Here is a 12,959-nt window from a genome sequence, read left to right on the forward strand (position 1 = left end):
TGAACATTGTATTTGTCCTTTGTCTGGAGCACCTGAATCACCTATACACCTAAGCACTGCAAACCACATTGCCACAGTAATTAACATGTTTTATTCCATTTGAATAATAACTAGCAACTTCATTTTATTAACGGTAATTACTTTGAAAACCCCTAGTTAAGAGTATAAATGAAGGACAGGCTGGTGGATTGGGGGACTAGACCGAAGGTCGAGTTCTTCAGTCCACAACAGCCATCCTCGGTTTTATTTATTTTTTTCCCCAGGTATTTATTACAACAACAACAAAAAAATGGGTGAAATTCAGTGCAGAAAATGTAATCCGTGGCTCCCAAGTGGCGCATCCAGTAAAAGCACTCGCTAGAGTGCATGATGCGCTCTATAGCCTGGACGTCGCCGGTTCGAGTCCACGCTATTCCACAGCCGATCGTGGATAGGAGCTTCCAGGGGGCGGTGCTCAATTGGCCAAGCGTCGCCCGGGGGGGGGGGGGGGGGGGGGAGGGTTAGGTCGGCCAGGTTGTCCTCGGCTCACCGCGCAGCAGCGACCCCTGTAGCCTGGCCGGGCGCCTGCGGGCTTGCCTTGTAACAATTGTAAGTCGCCCTGGATAAGGGCATCTGCTCAGAAATAAATAATAATAATGTAATGTATTTTCTTTTCTTAATATAATCAATCTATTTTTATGTACTTGAATGGTTCAAAATTTGGGTGAAAATCGAATATTAGTTTTTGTAAAACCCGGTATAAACCGAAAATGAAGGGCTTTGGGCATCAAATACAATGGATTAACCTCTCTGAATCTGTAACTTGAAAAATGAATATAACACTTAGCATAACATGACCAATAAGTTGCAACCAGGTCCATCAAAATATTACAAACAAAAGACAACATTCCTCAACCCAGGAGAGCAACCACCAAGAAAAGGTGTCAAAACCAATCCTCGCCCAGGACAACTGGAAGCTGTTAGAGACTGGAAAATGCTGGCAGATGTTGGTCAACGGCTTATTTTTCCACCTGAGATTGCCACCAGTAATCTTCGACCAGATATTGTCTTGTGGTCTGGATCAGCACGCCTTGTCCACCTGGTAGAGTTAACAGTGCCATGGGAGGATGCTGTAGATGAGGCGTATGAGAGGAAGAAACTGCGGTATGCTCAACTAGCCAATGAACTTTAGGACTCAGGACTTTATATAATCTTTTAGCATGAACAAGTAAAGATGTTTATTTGTACCATCAGATACCAAGATCCTTGTTGAAATTGCCACTTGTTATTGTAATATTGTAAAGTATAATATTAAATACAGCAATTTTCAAATACAGCTTTCTGCAAGGAGAACATTCTGTTCCAATGATACAAACAAAAAAACAGGAACTAGAGGGTGCTTAACACAGTTTTAATTATACCTGATTCACAGAACCCAATGAATACATGATTTTAGTTATACCTGATTCACAGAACCCAATGAATACATGATTGTGTATGATGTGAATGGCAATCAAGTAGTTTTAACATGTGTTGATTACACATTATTTAGATAGTGTGGATAAGGTATGAATTGTTTGGTTCCAGTGTTGTAACATTAACAGACTGGAGTAAACACTTTGAAAATATTACCCATTGGATTTGATAAGTATTCTAAGTGCCAGTGGTCTTATAATTGGCAAAGATGTTTCCACATTTCTTTCATAGACCTGTGCATTTTGTGTTGGTGATTCAATGCAAGTCTATGAAAATACTCTGCTTGAAGAAATAGTGTGTTGGCTGTTGGGTATTTTCCAAAATGTAATCTGAAAGTTTACAATTAAAAATAAAATGAAATAAAATGTAAGTAGCCTATTGTATAGAGTATCAAGATTATATACTCCTGTGTTTACTATAACATGACATTGAAAAACTGTTAAACTGACCAGATAATACCGATTAACATCAGCAAAAAATAAATCCTCCTAATCTAATTGTAAAGCAGTATAGAAGAATTATGACTATCATCTTAAATCTTAGCATTCTTAAATGTTTAACAGTTAATTTGTACTGTCATTTTGCAGTTTAATATGCCATTACAATGATTTGTATGGTTTACAATATTGTTTTTTTATTGTAACCATTGGGTGTTGTTCAGGGAGCAGGTGCAGGGGCTCCTCCCTAGTTAATCAAGCCAATTAATTAACCTCCCTATTTATTTAAGCCCTGGGTCAAACACTTAGTCTCTGTTTGGTTTGTTGCGTTTGCATATGCCACACAGCTCTGCAGCTCTGCTAGTCATTCATATAAAAATCCAGTAAAAAAATCTTTAAAGAAATGTGTCCATCCTTTTGTTTCTCTACGATCTGATAATGTCACTGGATGTGCTCGATAATAGTACACGTCTGGAACCGGCAGCCCTACAGCAGCCACTGCAGTGTCTGCTACGTCAGCAGTGCCTGCCCCCGTTGTCCAGCTGCCAACCTTCACGCTTGTGAGTGCCTGTACATCTGGCTCCTCCTCTGCTTCAGTTGTCCACCGACACTCTTTCTCCTCGAATTTGACAAAATATTATTGAAGATCTCCCGGTTCAGACATCTGGTTCCCTCGGCTCATCCTTTCCTCTTGACTGTTCCTCCATTTAGCAATCTGATCCTGAACTAATGTCTTCCATTTGCAATCGCCTCGTTTCTGCACAAAATCATATGGCCGCCACCTAAGCCCCATCCACCCACTCCTCCTCCACAACTGGCTAACTACCTTCCCAACATTCTGCAAGCAAAATCAAACATCCCCTTCACCCTTCAACCAGGATGTCATTCTATCTTTTTTCATTCACGCAAAAGACAAGCTGCGCCAATCACTGGGAACTCTCAAATCTTATTTAGCTAGCATTCAATACCACTGTCGTCTCTCATATCTCGTCCCCTCCTCTCATCTATCCCTGCCATTTGCCTTCTCCTTAAGGGGAATGGTGAAGAGTGCCCCTCCTTCTTCTTCTTCCCGTCTCCCTAATCACTACTGATATTCTCTTGCATCTAATCTCAGTCCTCCGTCAAGGCTGTTTTTCTCCTTTCGATGATATAGTCATGAAATTTCTGTCTTTCTGCCTTATTTGGTTTTCTCCAATGTTCCAAATTTGCTGTCCCCTCTCCTTTCAGTTTTCCATCCCTGGGCCTTCATTCCTGAGACCTCTCTTTACTCCCCGATTCACACTATCTCCTCTTTCTTCGTATTTCCAAAACAGACCTGTTCCGCCATACATTCGTTCTTCACTTCCTGATATTTATTCAGCCCAACAGTATATTAGTAGTATGCCCTGAGTGGTGGCATCTCTCTGCCAGGACCACCAATCAAGGAGGGGTGGGGTTTCCTGTCCACTGAGTGGGTGAGATTAGCCCTTATATAAAATTATATATATATATATATATATATATATATATATATATATATATATATATATATATTAAAAACAAGTTTGTACATTGATTGTCAATAATTAACCTGTATTTTCTTATTAACCTTCTGCTTTGCATTGGTGGTGCAGATGGGGGAGCCCGAGGTCCTCTTTTTGGGGGCAAGGGACGTTCACTTTCCAACCTTAGGCCCAGCTGAGCTGGCCTCGACCTCCGAGAGTAAGGTTCTCCACGAGCCAGAGGGGACACCCGGCCAAATCTGTCTTTCCAGGTTCCCCCTGGGGGTGGCATACATGCTACCCGGCCTTGGAGGCCAATCAGTTTGGTCTCACCTCTGAGAGGGTGGTTCTCCCTGAGCCAGTATTCTTTACTAACAACTTGCTTTCATCTATGCCAGGGCTCCTCTCTGCATGTTCATTTCCTTCTCTCTTTCAGAATTCCTGTCGCCCCGCATGGCTCTGTCTCGGAGGTCTAGCTGTGCTGATCTCCCGAAGCGTAGGCATTCCTTGGTAGTCGGGACTTCTAGTCTTCTCAAATGTAACCTTTATTATTATTTTAATTTTCCCCTTGGGGAGAAGAAACACTTGCTCCCCAACCTTGGAGGCCGATTGGTTCTCCATGAGGGCAGTTCTCCGCGAGCCAAAGGGAAAGCATGCCATCTTCCTTAAGTCACAAGCACATAATTCCTTGTTCAAGTCCCAGGGCTTACTCCTCGCAGCCCTTGCTCCTATTCCGTGAATTAATGGTTCATCATACTTATCTGTGCAACACCTTGATCTCACTTTTTTTTCACTTTACTGTATGTTTACAATAATTTTACACTGCTATCCCACAGTAAAAAAAAAAATGAAATTAAAACAAAATAGAATTCAATATTCTCAAATATTAACAATTTTAAAAAGTATTGTACAGCATTTTAGAACTGGTTCCTTTAACCATCCAGCTGCTTATCCCGCGATTTCCATGCGGAGTGCAAGCAAGTCCAAATTTGTCACTCCTGTGAGAATAGCACAAGAACATAAGAATGTTTACAAACGAGAGAAGGCCATTCAGCCCATCTTGCTCGTTTGGTTGTTAGTAGCTTATTGATCCCAGAATCTCATCAAGCAGCTTCTTGAAGGATCCCAGGGTGTCAGCTTCAACAACAAGGGTTGGTTCCAGACCCTTACAATTCTCTGTGTAAAAAAATGCCTCCTATTTTCTGTTCTGAATGCCCCTTTATCTAATCTCCATTTGTGACCCCTGGTCGTTATTTCTTTTTTCATGTCAATAAAGTCCCCTGGGTCGACATTGTCTATACCTTTTAGAATTTTTAATGTTTGAATCAGATCACCGCGTCTTCTTTGTTCAAGACTAAATAGATTCAATTCTTTTAGCCTGTCTGCATACGACATGCCTTTTAAACCCGGGATAACTCTGGTTGCTCTTCTTTGCACTCTTTCTAGAGCAGCAATATCTTTTTTGTAATGAGGTGACCAGAACGGAGCACAATATTCTAGGTGAGGTCTTACTAATGCATTGTAAAGTTTTAACATTACTTCCCTTGATTTAAATTCAACACTTCTCACAATATATCCGATCATCTTGTTGGCCTTTTTTATAGCTTCCCCACATTGTCTAGATATAGACATTTCTGAGTCAACATAAACTCCTAGGTCTTTTTCATAGATCCATTCTTCAATTTCAGTATCTCCCATATGATATTTACAATGCACATTTTTATTGCCTGCATGCAATACCTTACACTTTTCTCTATTAAATGTAATTTGCCATGTGTCTGCCCTGTTCTGAATGCTGTCTAGATCATTTTGAATGACCTTTGCTGCTCCAACAGTGTTTGCCACTCCTCCTATTTTTGTGTCATCTGCAAATTTAACAAGTTTGCTTACTATACTAGAATCTAAATCATGAATGTAGATTAGGAATAGCAGAGGACCTAATACTGATCCCTGTGGTACACCACTAGTTACCTTGCTCCATTGTGAGGTTTCTCCTCTAATCAGTACTTTCTGTTTTCTACATGTTAACCACTCCCTAATCCATGTGCATGCATTTCCTTGAATCCCTACTACGTTCAGTTTGAGAATTAATCTTCTATGCGGGACTTTGTCAAAAGCTTTCTGGAAATCTAAATAAACCATGTCATATGCTTTGCAATTATCCATTGTTGATGTTGCATCCTCAAAAAAATCAAGCAGGTTAGTTAGACACGATCTCCCTTTCCTAAAACCATGCTGACTGTCTCCCAGGATATTGTTACCATATAGGTAATTTTCCATATTGGATCTTATTATAGTTTCCATAAGTTTACATATAATAGAAGTCAGGCTTATTGGTCTGTAGTTACCTGGTTCGGTTTTGTCTCCCTTTTTGTGGATTAGTATAAGATTTGCAATTTTCCAGTCTGTCGGTACAACCCCTGTGTCAAGAGCATGCAGGGGGTTATTGTATATGTGCAAATGCAAAGTTTAACCCATCTTTTTAACATGCTTCAGTGAATAAACAAGTAGACTATAGTGTAAAATTGTCTGCAGTTTTGTTTTTCACTGGCAGATGGCAGCAGTCCCTAAGAAATGTGCTTGACAGGCCTACTCTTCTGTAAATAACACAGCTGAGAGTGAAAAATGGACGCCTGTATCTACAGAGAATGAGATGAGGGTTTTATTTCTTTGTTGGTGTTACAGGGGGTTATAAGGAAACCTTGGTCAGGATTGGTACTGGTCAAAACGACCTATAGATGTATTTATTGTACCTACACTTCACAGATAATGATACACATAACAGCGATCTACAGTACCTGAAACAGTGGAAGATACAGTAGGCCTATATGACGTGATTGAAAAATTCCACGCAAGTTTTCTGATGTATATGTGCTAGATAAAAAACGTTAGCATTGATGAGAGTTTATAGCAAAAAAAATGATTTAAAAAAAGTGATGTGCCTGCACAATTATTATAATCTTATTATAATGCTGCCATTGGAAAAAAGTGTTAGTGTTATGTTGTTATTGATATTGTTACAATGCTACAATTGTAAATTGTTATTTTGTTATTTAAGTTATATTGAAATAAGTTATTTTTCATAATAACAATAAAAAAGTGTGTATTTTAAAAAATAAGGCAAAAATTGTTTTGGAAACTGACCAAATTGCTTATTTGAGAGCTAACAATGAAAAATCTGCAAAAAATAAAATAAATCAATTTTTAACATGGAAATTGCCTAAATAAATGGGCAGCTGGGTGGTTAAGGTGTTGGGCAAAGACAAACATCAAGACTTATGTTTTTTTTAGTTTATTAGCAGGACACTGTGCAGAAATATACAATATACTGTATATTGTCCCAATCACTGGTTATTTCTGAAAGGACTACATTAATATGGCTAGCAGAGTTACGTTTCCCAGTATTATTTGCCAGTTCATGTGTAATAAAACAGGAAAAAAAAAACATAAATAAAAGTGCATGCAAGAAAACTAAATGAAAGTAAAACTGATTAAGATTTTGCCATAATACCTAAATATTTTGCAGAAGCTTGGTCCAAAGCATGAATGCCTCATAAAAGTGAAATCACTGTAAATGGGGAAAGGTTATTAAACTGCGAAGTGATATGAGAAACGCTGGGTTTTCAATTATTTTTTAATTATTATTAATGACCAAATGTTCCTGTTTATCTGCTGTCCATTGCAGGACTGCCTTGGGGAGGCTACACAGAAGCTGGTTAACTCTCCACGACTGCTTTTTCTATCATTTTCACTCTTGGACCTTAATTTGGTTGAGAAAGCATATTGTTTGTCTTCGCATCCTTACTGGAAAGGAACACTTGAAAAGACAATATGAAACACCTACGAAACTCTGTGAAATAACCCTATGCAACACAGAGAAGGAACATAACTAGCAAGCAGTTTTGGAGAGCCACTGGTTTCTCAGAATATGGTGTTGGGTTGCTAATGTGGCTCTGTACTGTAATCTGTACTGTATTATTTTATTAATGGGACAATAACTGGACAGAAGTAATTGTGGTAATAAGAATCATTTTCTCAATTTCACGGTCATACCTGTTTATAGGATTTAGAGTTAAGGTCAGAGCTATAACTAAGATAATAAAACTAATTATTATATTAGGAACAATTAAATTAGGTAATTTCATGTGAAATGGACCAATGGTCATCCCCATCCCCAAAATCTAATCTTATTACTTTTTTTAGTGGGGAGACATTTTTCAAACAAAATTATGCAAACTGTAGCATTCAACACTAATTATAAGACTAATTTGGAATATAACCCTATAAAGGGGTCTTTCTTGAATTGTATGTACCGGTACATTTGATGATTAGTCATTGGTTAGTGAAATATGCAGACTCCCCCACCTCCCATTAAATACAAACATACCTGGAAACTCCTTCAAGTTGATCCTTTCTTTAAATATAAAAAGAAACAAAACATTATTAGTAACAGTTTTTTTATAATATGACTTATTACACATGTACAATAAAAGTGTGAGATATTTTAAATATGAAGAAAAAACACTGAAATGAAACTACATTTTTATATGTTAGATTGTGAGAACTTGAAAGACACATGTAGTAAATGGAAGCAATAGAAATATGTGACAATGGTGTTCTAGTGGATAAGGATGTCTAAATGATGCCCCCTGCACAAACACTGGCACAGAATTAATGCTTTGAAAAAACATCATACTTGATAACAAACTGAAATAATGCATATACCAGTAATGGAAATAAAATACACGACATAGTAGGCGTGATGCATTTTACCTTTATTATGCATATCCAGTCAAAGGTTTCATCCCGGTTTCTATGGAAACTGAATTCTTAGCAGCAGCATAATGAGACCATGCAGACTGACTATCACAAGATACATGAGAAAAATAAAATAAATATAAATGTGAAAAATAAAATAAAAAACATAAAAAGAAGAAGGAATACAAATAAATGAATGCAACAGAAATTGTAATACACAGTGTTAAAAGTCACTGCAGTTTTACATGCCTGAAACAGGGTAGTGATATGATGGTCTCATAAAATCTCCAGGTGGCAATAAGATCATTTCTGCTGGGGTTGGTGGCATAATACCTCCAGGCAGACTACAGAAAAATATATTAAAAAAAACACCATGGGTTCATTTCCATTAATATATGTAATCGAATGGAATGCTTAAGATTTTAAATAGTATACTCTAGTAAGGTTGTACTATCTGTTGAATAGGTTATAGAGATCCTATAAATTAACTTGTGTTATTTTCTCTTATGGTGAGTACATTTTGTCATGTGGTATTATAACATTACTTTTGGAGATAGCAGTTCAAATATAATGTCAGATCTTCTTAATATCAATCCTGTCACCCTCTGCTTATTATTACCACATTGTAATGTCTTGGATTGACAGCTGATAATATCACTTTTTTTTCATACTCTGGTTTAATTATTACAATGTGTTACAGTGTAAATCTACAGTATATGTAAAATACATTTTATTAATTAAAGCATTTGTAATCAATGCCGTACATGTTCCACAGCACGTATATTTGTTGTGCTTTTTTTTTTTTATATAAATTTAGTCGTTGCCAATTATTTTTATTATTTTCTCCCAATTTAGAATGGCCAATTATTTTTTTAAGCTCAGCTCACCGCTACCACCCCTGCGCTGACTTGGGAGGGCGAAGGCGAACACACACTGTCCTCTGAAGCGTGTGCCGTCAGCCGACCGCTTTTTTTCACACTGCGGACTCACCATGCAGCCACCCAAGAGCTACAGCGTCGGAGGACAACGCAGCTCTCGGGCAGCTTACAGGCAAGCCCGAGGCGCCCGGCCAGACTACAGGGGTCGCTGGTATGCAGTGAGCCGAGGACACCCTGGATGACCCTCCTCCCCCTCGGGCGACGCTTGGCCAATTGTGTGCCGCCCCCTGGGAACTCCCGTCCACGGTCAGCTGTGAAATAGCCTGGACTCGAACTCGCGACATCCAGACTATAGAGCGCATCCTGCACTCCATGAGGAGCGCCTTTACTGGATGCGCCACTCGGTGCCCCATTAATGCTTATTTTGACAGATTGTTAGTAAACTCCCCTTGGAGTGATATTAAAAGTTATTGACTGTATTACAGGAATCTTAAGTGACTTTTTATATAACATTTTTGTCTTTGAGACAGATCATTCTAGCAGTACAGATAATGTATGGAGAAAATGAAACAGTGGCCTCTCCGCAATTGTACTCATTTAAGACAGTGGTGGCCAAATCGCAAACATTTTATGGTGGATCTTGGGACAAATCAGAACAAGCACTAATATATAAGCATAAAACAATTTTTGTTACGGCTGATGGGGAGAGCCTTCTGTGTCGTCCAGTAGCACAGATGAAAATATCGTTTTGGGTTTTAAAATTTAAATTACTCTGCGTTCCGGAATGTAATGCGCATGCCCGTTCGTGACTTTTCCTAAATATATGTATTAAGTATACTGACAGCGCTTGAGCCACATATTTGCAAGAACTTGATCATTATAAGCATGTTTACCTTGATGTGCCAAAACCGGTCATTTTAACCAGTTATTTCAATACATATTTATTTATCAAATATAGCCTATAATCCTGCCTGTCCTTTTCAATACAATCAGTCCCATGATCAAGTGGCATCTACCTGTGTACATTCTTTGAGTTTTTGAAAAACACGCCTCTCTGAGTCACAGGTACCCCCCTGTGTATAGCATTGCCGGTTCATTCTCAGCTCTATGCACAAAACAGTGGTGATCGGACCCGATAGCAAAAAAAAGCCTGAGACAGTGGAATACTACAATACCACAAAGTTCGGTGTAGATGTGCTGGACCAGATGGCACGACAGTATTCAGTCAAAGGCGGATCTTGTCGGTGGCCTGTGGCTGTATTTTATAACATTTTGGACCTGGCAGCCATCAAAGCATATGTTTTGTACAAGGAATGTACTGGGGAAAACTGCAATAGGAGGGATTTCTTCTTGCAGTTAGCCATGGAGCTTCGGCAAGCACATATGGATCAGAAAAGGGCAGACAGATGCCCCTTCTGGCAGTGCTGCAGCTGCTGCACCCACATGCAAGAGGAAACAATGCCAGCTTACAAAATGCAACAACAACAACAAAACTCTGGATGTCTGCGGCGGTTGTGGAAGGGCAGCGTGGAGTAAACGCTCAGGGAAAGTGGAGAAGCATGTATTGTGTGTGGACTGTACAGGTTAGGAAGCTGCCAAGTATGTCGGCTAAATAAATATGTTATGTAAATAGTTTATTGTATTTTAGTTACTTGAAGTAGTTTTGAAGTAGTGCATTATATACTATTTTCGAAAAAAAAAAAGACCCTTATAAGACCAAATAAAATGTTTATACAATTTTGTATGTACAGAGACTTGTTACAAAATAGTTTATTTTATTTATGTTTTATTTAAGTTTTTCTTGTTTTGTACTGCTCCTTTAAAAAAGTTTTGTTTTTCATTTAAATATGGAGTTTCTGCTATGCAAATGTTTGATTTGATGTTCTTTTGAGTTTTATACAATCACTTGCCTTTCATTATTATATTACAGCTGTCGCTATTAAAGCTACCGGTTAAAATGACTGGTTTGGCACTTCCAGGTAGTTCGAAATTCCGGCACTTCTAGTGTTAATCACACATTAAAAACTACAAATCCCATACCCCGCCAATGTCACTGATTTATCAGTGCGATGACTACTTATTTCCAGACAGTTTGAAAACTTGTCAAACAAGATGAGGAAAATAACAAATTATTGATACAGTGATTGAAGAGGTTTCAAAAGAAAACCGATAAACAAAATTCAGATAGGTCTGCATCTTTACAAGAAATGAGCAATGAAGGTACGTCAGAAGATGAAAGCGAACAGGGAACTTCGAGAAGGGCTATGTTAGTTACAGCGTGTTCACAGTTTTAAGTAGCAAAAGAACATACAAGTTCAACCAACAGTGGCTAAAAGAGTTTCCCTGGCTTAAGTTTGACAATGTTACAAATATCCAGATTTGTAGATATTCGTAGATATTCAAAAATAAAATTTGAGCAAAATTGTATTTTATTGTGTGCTCCTTAGTGCCTACATTTCTTAACTTTGGCACACATGTGCCTAAAAAAAAGTTAGTCCAGCCCTGCCTACACCAGGTTTCAAGACTGAAAAATGCTGGTAAGTTTCTGTTTTGCAATTACCTATGCTTAATATTAAAAATGCTTTAATTATGCATTTGTTACATTTTTGTTGTGTTTGTTTTGTTTTATAATTGCTATCTTACATATTGGACACTATTTATTCAATCCCGCTAATAATTGTTGGTCACAGCTTACTGGTGGATTACGGAGCCCGTTGAGATCCACCAAAATGGATAGCAGTGTTTGGTGTATTGGCCACCACTGAATTAAGCCTTACTTTGCTATGTTTACGATAATGTACACTAGATGGGTTTAGTTTTACTTTGAAAGGTAATAACACACACACAAAAACAACAGTTTCTTTTGGTCAATGATTATAATAAATCTTAACAAGTCCTTGCTCTGGCTAAGAACCATAAATTCTGCTCAGTAATACAGCATGTTTTAGAATGTTTTACCACTAGACTTACTGGACAATTTAAATGAGAACTTTTCAAACCTGTATCAAGCCTGCTGCTGGGTTCCTGCGTTTCTCAAAGTGTTTTTGCCGATGCTGCTCCTGGACTTTTAAAGCCAACCCTGAGCCTAGAATCCCCTGGAGAAAATAAAAGAAAGATAGAAAAAAGCATTCACTAAGATTGCGATTTTAAAACAGGACTAACTAAAGAGTGATACTTAAAGTATGTTAATAACAAATATGTACAGAAGTTTCTTACTGACTGTCTTTCAAATCATTCAATATGGTCAAACAACCTTAACATACTGAATCATATCCCTAACTTCATGTTTGTAAAGTACTGTGCTTGTCAGTAACCAGTGCAACTCAGGCCCTGTCCACACTACATAACCGATCTGGAGAACCGTGCTTGAAACCGTTCTAATTAATCCAGCTCAAAGCGTCCACACTGAAGTACCATTTCATGTTTAGTCAGGCTTAATGCGTCCACACACCATTAGAATAGTTCAGTTACAATTCCCAGCAGCGCAACGAACCGTGGAAATTAATACGACAGTATCCCACCATGCACTGTATTTTATTTTAAAATAATGTGTTATGCCCCATATTAACAGAGGTGCACATTGCTAAAAAGAAATATAAGTATTGTGGAAAAAGTTAATCAGGTGAAGTCCCTTTAAACAAATTGAGCTGATTCTGTTTTATAATTAAACTCAGAAAAAGCTATTAATAACAAAACAATCTTTGTTTTTACCTTCATATCTTGCCTGAGCTTAATTCTGGTCCTCTTAATTTTATTTCAAACAGAGCTGACAAATTACGTGATTTGTTCATCCCCGATCCTACTTTTAACTTGCATTTCATTTTTGCAGTCACTTAATTTAACGTTGTGTTTTTGTTATTTTCCCTACTAGTTTAACAGAGATGTCCTGACAGACTTTTTAAAGATTAAATTGAATACCTAGTGCGGCGTGTACACTGATAGCAAGTCCT

General features: G+C 38.1%; 1 protein-coding gene across 1 annotated transcript in view; it reads right to left on the minus strand.

Annotated features, from left to right (window-relative positions):
* The window catches only part of LOC117435285 (potassium voltage-gated channel subfamily KQT member 3-like), a 159,658-nt gene that overhangs the window by 18,218 nt on the left and 128,481 nt on the right, over positions 1–12,959 (minus strand). Inside the window, exons 7-9 of the mRNA XM_034058333.3 lie at positions 12,009–12,104; positions 8,381–8,475; positions 7,761–7,787 (exon numbers count right to left, since the gene is read on the minus strand). Coding sequence (XP_033914224.3) covers positions 7,761–7,787; positions 8,381–8,475; positions 12,009–12,104 — 218 coding nt within the window. The remainder of the gene's footprint in view (positions 1–7,760; positions 7,788–8,380; positions 8,476–12,008; positions 12,105–12,959) is intronic.

This window comes from Acipenser ruthenus, chromosome 3 (genome assembly GCF_902713425.1).
Source record: "Acipenser ruthenus chromosome 3, fAciRut3.2 maternal haplotype, whole genome shotgun sequence".
NCBI lineage: Eukaryota > Metazoa > Chordata > Actinopteri > Acipenseriformes > Acipenseridae > Acipenser > Acipenser ruthenus.